The 13,419-nt window shown below is 33.6% G+C and overlaps 1 protein-coding gene across 1 annotated transcript in view; it reads left to right on the plus strand.

Moving 5' to 3' along the window:
• Positions 1-5,526: 5,526 nt before the first annotated feature.
• Positions 5,527-13,419, plus strand: part of LOC126880382 (ATP-dependent RNA helicase DHX30-like) — an 84,509-nt gene continuing 76,616 nt past the window's right edge. The window contains exons 1-3 of the mRNA XM_050644209.1: positions 5,527-5,694; positions 5,750-6,040; positions 6,604-6,829. Of these exons, the coding sequence (XP_050500166.1) occupies positions 5,635-5,694; positions 5,750-6,040; positions 6,604-6,829 (577 nt within the window). The 5' untranslated portion in view covers positions 5,527-5,634. The remainder of the gene's footprint in view (positions 5,695-5,749; positions 6,041-6,603; positions 6,830-13,419) is intronic.

Below are 13,419 nucleotides of genomic sequence, written 5' to 3' on the forward strand. Positions count from 1 at the left end.
GAAAATTGACATTTGACAGTGACATTAATGACAATGACGTTAATGACAATGACAATTTAGCATTAGATATTTAGCTACATTACGAAAGTGTATGGCCGTCTTTATTTGAACACTCCATCCTACTCGATGTGGCAATACTGTGGTACTGTCAAATAGAGGGCCTAGTGATAAATATAATAGTGGTGCTACAGCGGGAAGGATACAATTTTATTTTTAAAGAGTTTTAATTTGATTATCTGTTATTTTTAAGTAATAATATTGAGCGCCATGCACGTGGTAGGCGACCGTAAATGTGAATGCAAGTAAGATGCACAATTGGACTGCCGGAGTGGCATCTCTCTCGCACTCAGAATTTACGGCTGGCTACCACGTGCATGGCGATCAATATTATATTACTTAAAAATAACAGCTTAGTAATAAAATAATGACAAAAATTTCTTCGGGATCTTGTATGGGGCATTAAACTTTGATTTAGTCACTTTCTGACTTTCATAATAACTTTTAACCGAGTTATTAAGCCTTGAAAATCGCCATTTTTCGTTTTTTCAATTTTAAATTGCTTATAACTCGAAAACGATCAACTTAAGAGAAAAATTATAAGACACCTTTTTTATCCAGAATAATCCAAAAAACCTACAAAAAAATTTTTCGGGCCAAAAATATTGATTTTTGCAATTTGATTTAAAAAAATTGTTAAAGAAAATTTGGCCCACTTTTTACGTGGGCGACTTCTTGAACCTTATTCTGGGATGTCTCACGAATGTAATTATGCAAAAAAATCTCATGGGAATATTTTTCCCAACGAACCCGCCGTTTTCGCCTTGTCTAAATGGAACAGTCCATTTATCATTAGGTACTCCCATTATAAAGGGGAGGCCGTATACTCGTATAAACCTTTTTAAAATTGTTAATAAATTATTGCTTTCAAAATATATACTCAAATTGTATTTTTGAACATCGTATTTATTTTATATAATAATTAAATTCACCGTCAAATGTCATTGATATTTTATTAATACTTTATTTAAAATTTAATTTGACATTCACCAAGTCGACAGAAAATAAAAGGATTGTGACGTCACATTTTGGACTTTGAGGTCGATTATCTCGAAGACGAGACGGTTATAGAGATATCGAAATGCTGTTTTCAGATTTGGATTCAGAAGACAAAACTACATGTAAGAATCCATCGATAAGTCTGCTCTAAGTATTGCAGGAGCGGCAACGCAATAACATACAGACTTTTCGAATTTATAAACGAAAAGTTTTCGTTTAAAAACTGTATGGGTCCTTGGGCACTTGGAACTTTAGATATTTTTCCTTTTTGTGCAGTTTACACAGATCAGATCAATATTGTCTTCTGTTAGATTTAATTTTATCTTGAATTAATTTAGTATAATTATTAATAAAAGTAGTAGCCAAAGGTAACATTAAATCAATACTTCAGTTTGGGGTTTGGGGTCAAAGTCTTTAGAAATTAGTGTTTACAATGTATTATGAATGTAGTAATTTCCACAGTCAACATTGAGGGAGCAGCTAATCACCCTCTATTTAAAATTTCAAAATATAACTTCGTTCTCCTGATTTTAGCCTTATATTAAAGACCTAAAATAGTTTTGAATTTGTTGATAATATCCAACTTAATACTTAATTCATATTGTAGTAATAATGCCCAATAATTAATACCTACCTACCTAAATTTCCATTATTTCTTTAATTTCAACATTACACACCTGCATCTGAATTTTATAATAATTAAATTTTTTTCATGAACCTATTCCTTTTTGCACCATATTATTGCTTTGTCCAATTATTTGTAAGTTCTGGAAATACCTATTTTTGAAACAGCGCACATAGGGGTATTTGAACGATTTAGGCGGCCAAAAGTCGATTTTGCAAAGCAATAAGTACGTCTACGAAGATATTTACCTGAGGTCCAAGAACCTTCCGAGAATAGTACCCAAGCCCTCCCGACCCCTGACCTCCACTCACATTCGTGTACGGTACGGTCAGTCTGAATTAGAGCTTGTCACCTCGTGCACGTGTATTGGTTCTTGGCGCTCCGATAAACGTTATTTACAAAGTGATATTTTACTTTATTAAGTACGTTTGTTTGTGTAGAAAAAAAATCATGGATTCTCAAACAAGAGGTTAGTAGCTTATAATGTATATTAAAATTTATTTGATTTATTGGTTTATTAATTTACTTTTATTGCTCTGAAAATAGGTTGTTTTTGATACAAATTTTCTTAAAAAACATTACTTGTGTAGTAGATATTCATTTCTATCGGAATAGATCGGGCAACTATTTTTGTTACTATGTATAATTCAATGTCATAGCTATTAAAAAGTCAAAGAATTTGCCACGGATAATCCCGGATAATAAAAAATTTTGTATTTTGAAAATTATAAGATGAGAGATTGTGTCCAAGAGATATGAGATAATGTCCGAAAAAATTCTTTATCTGTTTTTGGCTTAAACTAAATATAAATATATTTGTTTTAGGTTCAGGGGTACATCTGGGATCAAGATTGTAACCAGAAAATACTGGTTAGACCGCATGAAAAATAAAAATTTACATAATTTAGAAGAAAAACTAAATTGTCTAAAAAATCAACTTTTGTCTAATGAAGAGTACACTAATGATCAAATCGGAATACTGAAAAGCAATTTTGCGCATTTCAAGTCAGAAATAAAGAAAAGATGGACGAAAGCCCATAATAGAGAAGATGTATTTCTTAAATACAACGATTCTTGGCTCGAGGGGACCTTTGCCATTCCTGTTACCGATAGTACGTCAAATCGACCAGGACGAACTCATAAAACTTTTGAAGATCTCAGTGAAAGAAGTAAACGAAGGAGAACATAAGATATTCGCTCCAACTTCGACGAAGATATTCTAGTGCATGCTGCTCAAGTCAAGTTACAAGAAACAGGAAAGAGAGATGCTTCCAATGTACTCGAAGGAATTATAAATTCGCCAACTCGCGCATCAAAATATAAAAAGGCATACAATCGCACAAAGTCTTTGAGAGATAAAATTAATCCTTTGAGTATCTAGGAAGCCAGCCAAATGTTCATAGACGCAGACCTAACACGCGCACAATATGATGTAATAAGAAGCACGAATAAAAACTTCTTTCCGTCTTAGTCTTCAGTCTTCTACAAAAAGAAATGCTATCCGCCACCTGAAGCTTTCACTGTAACTAGCACTAGTGCGGAAGCTAAATTGCAGCCTTTGATCGACCTTACCGTTAGACGATTATCGGAGTACCTGGAAGGGGTTTTACTATCCTTAAAAGAGAAAGAACGCGAAACTCTAAAATTAATCTGCAAATGGGGCTGTGATGGATCCCAGCAATCGCAGTACAAACAAAAGTTTGATATTGATGAGGACAGTGATTCCAATATATTTCAAACCTGCTTTGTTCCTTTGAAATTAGTATGTCGACAAAAAAATGAAAAAACTGTATGGGAAAACCCCACACCCTCTTCTCCTAGGTTCTGTCGGTCAATAAGGTTTAGGTTTGTCAAAGAGAACAGTGATACCACACAAAAAGACATTGATTATGTCAATAATTCTATTAACTCGCTTGTTGCAACCGATTTTGACTTATGTGGCCAACAATTTAGAGTCAAATATGAATTCATAATGACAATGGTGGACGGAAAGGTCTGCAATGCTGCCACAGGAACTACATCGACAAGCCGTACATCAAAAGACTTCAATAACTTAGACAGAGCAAATTGTGTTGATGATGGGGCAACTCAATTCGGACTCTCTATATTACATGCCAGGATAAGAGTATTTGAAAGTATTCTGCATTTGGCTTATAAATTACCAGTGAAAAATTATAGGGCAAGAAAAACAGAAGCTGAAAAACAATTGGAAAAACAAAGGAAACAAGAAATTCAGGAGAGATTCCGTAAAGAAACTGGATTGCTCGTGGACATGCCAAAGGCGAATTTCGGCAATACAAATGACGGAAATACAAGCCAAAGATTTTACGAGAAGCCCCAAATTGCTTCAGAAATTACAGGTATTAATTTCGAATTAATATACAGATTAAAAGTAATTTTGGAGACTATTTAAAGCGGCCACAAAATTGACCATGATAAATACGACAATTACGCAAAAGAAACTGCTCGTTCAAGGTCCCTAACCATCTATTTATGAACCTTGGTCTATTTATGAACCTTGCTGCTCGTTTATATATAGATCTGTATCCATGGCACCCCATGACGCCCACATTGCACAAAATACTCATGCATGGTGCAATCTTAGAATATAAAAGAACCGGAAGGACTCTGTCATATATCAACAACACCTTAAATTTCTAGCGGAACTGGCCATCTTGAACGTCTGTGGATGACTCATAAGTTTTTGTCAACGAGGTAGAAGGTGTTTGTGTATTGGATCAGCTGTGTGCATAGGCGTACCATCTGGTAAAGCTTCTGTATATGCAATCAATTAACTGAAGTTATTAGTATAATAAAATGTTATTTAACTGACTTTTCAACAAAATATTATACGTATTTTCTCTTGATCTATAGCTGTTTCTTTAACATCAAAGATGTAATAAAATCGTTAAGAATTTATTTTCTTCCCTCTTTCAACGGTACGTCACTTGAGATAGAAAGCAAATCTGACAGCTGATCGCCATTTGCAACCTCCTTCCTGGCTCGGAGTCATTTCGCATTGTACTCCTTCCTGATTTATTTTATATTCGGGTGCAATAGTTATAAAAATGCATTGTTGCCAATTGGGCAGCTCTCTGAAGAAGCGCACAACACAAGCACTTGGTCTTATTGGTCTTATCGCCAAGATTTCGCACGGAAATTTTCGAGAGAAAGCTGCAACAGAGATATTTTCAATCGCCTACTTTTTAGTTCGGACCCATTGATGAGTTGTAGGAGGCAAATAAAAAAAGAAAGAAAAGTAGTTTCTTATCTGAAACATTGCAAATGTTGCTACCTACCGATCCCAACCCAGTTGGATACTCTTCTGCAAGCGAAGGAGAAAATGTGCCTTTAGATGATCGTGAAAGTGATACTAGTGATTCTGAGTGATTCTTCTCCAGTATATTTTCATCCGCTGCTGGACCAAGACCTCCCCTTAAGTGTTTGATTATTATGTTATTAATAGCAATCATAACATAGGTATATTCTACGATAGTAAGTTTTATCGGATTAGGAATAGAGTTAATATTTTGATTTCAAAATCATAACAAAAGTATTAAAATAAAGTATTTTTTATTAATAAAAATTTTTTTGTCATAAAAACTATTCGTTCTACTTAGTAACATTTTTTAAAATACAATACACTATAAAAATAATTTTGGCCGCCTAAATCGTTCAAATACCCCTATGTGCAGCGCTTTCTCTAAGATTCTTGGAAAATATCAAAGTTTTTAATACAAACTCTACATAATGCACAGTTATTTTTATAGGCCCTCTATTCACTATTGCCAGATTTCAATGGGTTGATTTTGTTCTACAGTACAGTGTCTTTCAAAGATCCTTTCCATCCTAACCTAACAGCCAAAAAAGAAGATAAACTTAACCTATTAAAATTCGTAAAAAGTTCATCACCTTAATTCTAAAATTCTAAATTTGTAAAATTCTGTTTTAAAATGTTTTGTCAATTATGTTATAATTCTGCTAAAGTGGCAATATATAAACAGAAATATGTTGTAAGTATATTAAGTAGAATTTTGGTCTGACAATTAAAGTTTACTTGAATTCTAGGTTTTTAATTATATCAAAGGGATAAACTGTGCACAATACTTTCAAGAAAGAAACCATTCTACTGCTTTGTTTAATAGTATTCGTACAAAATATCCATATTTAGGTTCCTGTCAGGTTGATACAAATACTTATGGAAAAATAAGCATCCGAAATTATGTTACAAACACTGACAAAGAGAACTATAAACAATTAACTAAGAAACCACAGATAGACAACCTTCTAAATTTTACAAATAAATATAAGGAAACTATTCCAAAGCAAACTTTTTTAGAGAATGTTGAAGCCAACCAGGTATATAATTTTTAAATATTTTCTCTCTAGATTTATATCTAATTGTTTTTCCTAAATGTGGACCTCAGAGGTAAACTACACTATGTCAACATGGTGTTGTTTTGAATAAGCCCCTTTAATCAACTTATTTTATTAGTTGGATTACACAAATTGGTTATATATTATCATTAAAATATGGTCATATTGTCTTTCAACCAATTATGGGATATACCAAATTTTTATTAACATCCTAAGTGCTCTAAATTTTGTTGCAAACACACGCTAAACACAGTTGCTCGAAATGACATAGTGTAGTTTACCTCCGCGGTCCAGAAATATCTACTACTGTTTAGTTAGTAATTGGGCCACTCTATACGAATAGAAAGACCCCAATTCTCAGGTAGATATCTAGAAAACTACTGATCTATGTACAAAAATATATTGTAATTTTTCGATTTTTGGTTTCTGAATACTATGTAGTGACAATTTTGTGTATTATTTTTGATTCACCATGTATACTAGGTACTTTAAAACACATGTCCAAAGTAAATACAATGAAGTTAATGATTTTGGAAAATTTATAGGTAGAACAAATATATTATGCAGAAAGAGAAGAAACTAAAAATATTTCAAAATTATTTCCTAGACCCAAGAATACATTACATAACTTATTTAATGTAGTAGCAGATGAAACAAAGAATGATTCCTTTAAATTGGAACCGTCTTTCAAGTCAATTCCATTGAAACGGGCAAGTCTTACATGGATATGTACATACAGTTTGAAGTGGCCTGCTGAGATAAAATTTTTAGGTAAGGTGTTCATTTGTTATATTAGTAGAGGAAATGAAACTGAAAAAATGGCAAAACCTCGCAATTTTTTCGTCCAGCATCGATTTCTACAAAAATTTGGGATTAGGCTTATTACACCCTCTAGTTCATTTTCTATATTGAGCCGTGGTACGCTTTTGGTTTTTTAAGGGTGAAAACTACCCCTAATTGTAAAAAATTATAACATAACATTTTATACTTTAATATTGTCAACATTTGGTTCTTATTACTTACATAATGATTGTTTTATGCTTTAAGATATACTATCATAATATTTCAACCCTTAAAACCACCCTTGTTGGAGTTATATATAAAAAATTTACTTATCCAAAAAGAATAATTTCGGCTTGCATCGATTTACATAAAAATTTGGGATTAGGATCATCTCACCCTGTACTTCATATTCTATATCATGCTTAAGGGTTTGATTATTTTTAGCGGTGTAAACTACCCCTTATTGTCAAAAATTATATAAAAACATTGTAAACTTTAATATGGGTAAAATTTGGTTGTGATTGGTTAAATAATGATTGTTTTATTCTTTAGGATATAATATCATATTTCAACCTATAACATTACAATTTTTATAAGTAGATAATTTAATAGATCTATACAGAAAAAAAAGTAGGATTAAAGAATTACAAAAACATTTATTTACACAAAAATACGAATTTACAAATATGTACAAATACAAATAGTTTTTTAGTCATCTTCCAGTTCTGTGGTACTATACATACAGCTGGTTCCTAAAAAACTGATATGACTCCTAGTAAGATTTGATCATTTTGAGCAGTGTATGATTGGTCTGACATTATATTATATTTATTATGACAGACAAATAATAAAATAAACAAACAGCCATTTTTTGAGGTTGAAGTTATCTGACAAATTTTAAGATTTGGCAGTGACAGTAACAGTATGTAAATAATAAGTATTTATCCTTCAAAATATAATAAATTAAATATAATTAAAGTCATATTCATTATATCACACCTCATCAAAAGCTTTTTAATGTCAGCGATTTTGATCCAGGCTACATCAAGATCACCTATAAATCGTGCTGGTAATTGCCTTGCAGCGAGACCAAAAACAAAAAGAAGAAGAAAGTACACTGCTCAATTTTCTACATAATACGCTTTAAGAGTCGTATCAGTTTTTTTTTGGAACCAGCTGTACATTGAATATGATCCATAAGCGGACTATTTGAATTTTTTGAAAAAAAAATTCGGGTTATTAACATGGCTCCTTTATTTTTGGCGGTAAAACGCTTTTTAAAAAATGATTTTGTAGGATTTTTGAAGAGCTATAAGACTGTGTAAACTAAATTCCGTTAGATCACTTAGTTTTTAATTGGGGTGGGTTTAAAAGGCTCGAATAAGGGGGTGTTTGCTCGTAAATAGAGGTTTTAAACAGCTATATCTCGCTAACAATTCATTGTAATGAAAATCTATGCACAAGGAAATTTTAGTTATTAAAAAAGCTACAATTTAGTAGTCCATCATTTTTTTCGTGTCTCCAGTGTTTTCGGAGATATTTTTAAAATAAAAGGTGAAAAATAGGAAATTGCAAAAAATCAATTTTTCTTTAAACTCCATGTTTTCTAAAATTAGGCCTTTTAAATAGGTCAAACTTCTTGGGTGTATTTATAATACAAATATGAAAGGAATTACAGAAAGGTAAAGACCAATTTTTTATTAATAGGGTAGTTAGGAGGTTGTTTTCACTGATTTTTTCATAGAGAAAAACAGGTACCGACTTTTTTATGATCATAAGTTGCTTAAGGTTCATGCTAGAAACTTTTTATTATTTTTTTTAAGGTCTAACTGTATACTTGAAAAAATATTATTTAAGTTTTTCTCTAAAAATGCAAAGTTTTTCCATTATTTGGCTTTTAATATTTCAAATGATTCAGTTGACAAAAAAAGCTAACTTTTAACATGCCGTATCTCAGTTTGTATTGGTCTTAAAGATATAAAAGAAAAAGAATTTGGTTTATGTTACTAAAACATACAATTTTGATTGAAACTGTTTTGTCGAAAAACTGTTACTTTCAAGTGCGAATAATTCGAAAAATATTAGTTTTACGAAGAAAATGTAAAACACATTTTTTCCTTAGAATTACTTTTTACATTGATTTACATAGTTAAAATGTAATAAAAAAATTCCCGCCCCCCCAGATGGGGTGGCAAACACCCCCAATGTTTTAGCGTACAGCGGCATGATATAGAAAATGATCCTTGGACTATTCTCTACCTTCTGTGAAAATTTCAAGTAAATCCATGCTGGACGAAAAAATTGCGAGCCAAAATGCTTCATTTCCTCGACTATGTTATAGAGTTAACATATTATTAAAATTTTATTGTTATATAGATAAGAAGTGATAACCAAAAGTAAATGGTTGTTGCACCTGCAAATTAAATTTGGAAAAACACTTTGTTTTATTTTAGAATTTCATAGACTCTAAAATATACTAAATTACAATGTATTCTACATTTGTATCAATTATGCAAAGTTCTTTGAACAACGTAAAAGTCTTCAAGCTGGTACATTACATAATTTAGAAAAAGAAATGGCCAGAATGAAAATCAGTATTCTCAGAATTAGTGAGATCAGATGGCTGGGTAATGGTAAATACCTTACAAGCAATGGGATACTATGCTATTTTGGAAGCAATAATCAGTAGACCCATCCAAATGGAATCTTCAGGTGTTAAACCTTCATAACTCAAAAGTTAAAATTAATGTAGTACAAGTCTATGCACCTATAGCTCAGAATGAAGACAAGGATATCAAATTTATTTTTATTTAGCGTATGGCTTAAGTACATCACAGAATATTATTTAGATTTATGCATTATACAATGCATCACAAACAGAAGTCCAGTTTTTTTATATATTCGATTGACCCTTCGGTTGCTATTACAAAGTCTATAGGGTCGCCTGTGTATGCTCTGCGTGGGCAGTCCTGAACAATGTGTCTGATCGTCTGTCTTGCAGCGCCGCAGTCACAAGAAGGCAAGGGAAGTTTACCCCATCTGTAGAGGGAGTCGGCGCATCTTCCACAGTTTGTTCGAATTCGATTAAGGGCTGTCCAAATCTTACAGGGACGCTCAAATTCGCCAGGTTTTTCTATGAAGTCCGGTAGGCTATGGTAATGCGGATCTGTCTTACTTTCCCAATCTTCTCTCCATCGGGTATTTAATTCAAAGTTGGATTCCTGCAGCGCTTGAGCAGATTGTAGAGGGGGTAACCTGGATCGGAGTCGGTTTCCAAGAATATCGGGGATGTCGTTGTGGACTAGAAGCTGGCGACTCTCCATTATTTTGTTGTATTCTTTAACCAATGCATGTTCGCGGCGTAGGTTGGGTGGTGCTATATTACTAAGGGTGGGTAGCCACATTGTAGGGGTGGGCTTAATTGTGCCCATTATCATACGCATAGTACGGTTCAGTTGAGTGTCAACCAGGTGGGTATGCTTGCTATTTAGCCACACTGGTGCACAGTATTCTGCCACCGGATATATCAGGCCAAGAGCAGAGGATCTTAAAGTGGATGCTGTGGACCCCCATGTAGTGCCGCAGAGTTTCTGTATTATATTGTTGCGTGTTTCCAATTTTGCTGCTGTTTTCGTCAGGTGTTCTCTGAATGTGAGCGTTCTATCTAGAGCAGGCCTGTCCAACATACGGCCCCCAGGCCACAATGCGGCCCGCGTAGGCCCTTCATCCGGCCCGCGAGTCCCTTCTCACCGAACCCACACCCACGCAGAGCCACAGAGCTCACGCACATCCAGTGATGCCACAGCTACCGATTTTTCGGTAGATCTACCTGAAATGTCCGAAAATCTGTAAAATCTACCGTTCTACCGAAATCTCCTTTTTTCTACCGCAAAAACAAAATTATTACAAAATTTCTTTAGCGGATAGATTTGGCAACAGAGTTTGGTTAATTTTCAAGAATTTTTGAATCACTTTACTTAAATAGCTTGTAACACCTGCGAGCCAGGCAGCAGATATCAGATACGGATTTACTAATACTTTTATGACCACTGACCAGTCCTTTGTGCTTTTATAAATACGATTTTTTGGGTAAAATGTATCTACCTGAATGAGAGTGAATAGTGAAGGATTGTGGCTTATTTTGATATAGAAGATAATTCCAAACTAAAAATAGTATTTACTATTAAAACCTTAAACAGGAGAAACTTCTGTACCTGTACCTTTTAACTTTATTATTTATACTCGCGTATAAATACGGCTAACGGTAAACGTGCAGATACAGTTCCAGTTCGGAAACAAAGCGAAGATCAGCGAATACTTAAGGGCGATACAAGCAATTATAACGGACTTAGTGAAGATTCTTTTGGCGATTTGGTTCATTTGTGTTGATTTGTGTTTGTTGCAGAACATGATGTCATCAGAAAAAAACGTAAAGTTGACAAAGAATGTCGAATATTTAAAAACAGTTGGACTGACACCTTTTTTGTCATAGAACAAAATGGTAACATACTGTGCCTCATATGTCATGAAAAAATATCAGTTTGCAAGGAGTACAATATAAAGCGGCATTATTTCACAAAACACGCTTCTAAATACGATGAATACCAAGGTCAAATTAGAATCGATCGAGTAAATTCGTTGAAAAAAAATATGATCGGTCAACAGGCGATGTTCAGAATACCAACAGAAAACTCCGAGACAGCCACAAAAATTAGCTTCATGATAGCAGAAGCCATTGCCAAGCGAAGCAAACCCCTATCAGACGGAGAATTTGTCAAGGAATGCTTGGAGATGTTTGCATCGGTAGCGTGTCCGGAGCAAGAAGCATTAGTTAAAAATATAAACTTGTCACATCAAACCATAGCAAGAAGAATTGATGACATGACCAAAGATATTGAATCGTCTTTAAAAACGCAATTGAAGAAATGTGTTTTTTACAGTTTCGCACTCGACGAAAGTACTGATGTATCAGATACCGCACAGTTGGCAGTTTTTGTAAGAGGGGTAACAGAAGACTATACCGTGATCGAGGAATTGCTTGATTTGCGTTCAATGAAAGATACAACCACCGGAAAAGATATCTACGAAGAAGTAAAGAGTTGCATAGAAAAATATGAACTACGAATCGAAAATCTTTGCGGATTGACTACAGACGGTGCGCCAGCAATGACAGGAAGAACAAGTGGTTTTGCAGCTTTAATGTGCAAGAACGTCACACATACAATCATACAGCATCATTGTATTATTCATCAAGAACAGCTGTGTGCAAAAGTACTTGAATTGAAACACGTGATGGATAAAGTAGTGCAGACAGTTAATTTTATACGTGCAAGAGGACTGAATCACAGACAGTTCCAGGCTTTTCTGTCTGATGTCGGTTCAGATCACGAAGACATCGTGTACTTCAGTAGCGTTCGCTGGCTCAGTAGAGCATCCACACTTAAACGATTCTATTCGTTGCTCGACGAAGTAAAGATTTTTCTTGAAAACAAAGGTCAAGAAATTGATTTCCTAACTGATGAGCAGTGGTTGGCTGATCTGGCCTTCCTGGTTGACATTACTAAGTACCTCTCTGATCTTAACTTAAAACTACAAGGAAAAGATCAATTATGCACGCAGTTATATGAACACATTCAAGCTTTCACAAAGAAGCTCATATTGTTAGAAAAACAACTGGAACAAAAACAGTTGGTTCATTGGGAGACTCTATCTGCCAGAAATCAAGAAATGTTGGACTTAGCCAAGTACGTGTCATTGTTGCAAAGATTGAGGAATGAGTTTGAAGAGAGATTCGTAGACTTCAAATTACAAATTCCTAACATGAAAGTGTTCCAAAATCCGTTTGAAATTGAAATTGATGGTGCTGTGCTGAACTTACAGATGGAATTGATTGAACTGCAAAGTGACTCTCTTCTAAAAACGGCATATCAAAGTTGCCTTCCGAACGGATTAATTGAGTTTTATAAAAAATATATTAATCGGAACCAATACCCAAACCTTACCAAATTAGCTCTTCAACAAATATCTTTATTTGGTAGTACATATATTTGCGAGCAGCTTTTTTCTCGCATGAAATATAATAAATCGAAAACGAGATCATCTTTATCAGACAATCATCTGACAGGCATTCTGCGCATAGCTACTTCTAAATTACCAGCTGACATAGATACACTGTGCAAACAGAAAAAATGTCAAACATCTCATTAGTAATAAGGTTTTTAGAGTGATAAGTAAAACTAAGGTTTTCTTCCTTAATAACGTAGGGACGTAGACAATATTCTTGTATATTTTTATTAACTGTTGTTTTTTTGTTAAATATTTCATTGATTTCAATTTGTTATTGATTGATTTTCTTTTGTTTGTATATAAAAAATACCTAGGTATTTGAAATAAAGATATCCAACTTATTTACTTTTTTTTTCTAGGTACTTATATTATAAGTACCTACTTCCTATTTAACCTACTTATCTACTTAAGTTACTGTTTTTTACTAAAAAAAGGTAGTTTATCTTTCAATACTTGCTGCCCATACTTAAAGTATCACTTTTTTGCAATGTAATAGCAAAAAAAGCAAAAAA

Source organism: Diabrotica virgifera, chromosome 2 (genome assembly GCF_917563875.1).
Source record: "Diabrotica virgifera virgifera chromosome 2, PGI_DIABVI_V3a".
NCBI lineage: Eukaryota > Metazoa > Arthropoda > Insecta > Coleoptera > Chrysomelidae > Diabrotica > Diabrotica virgifera.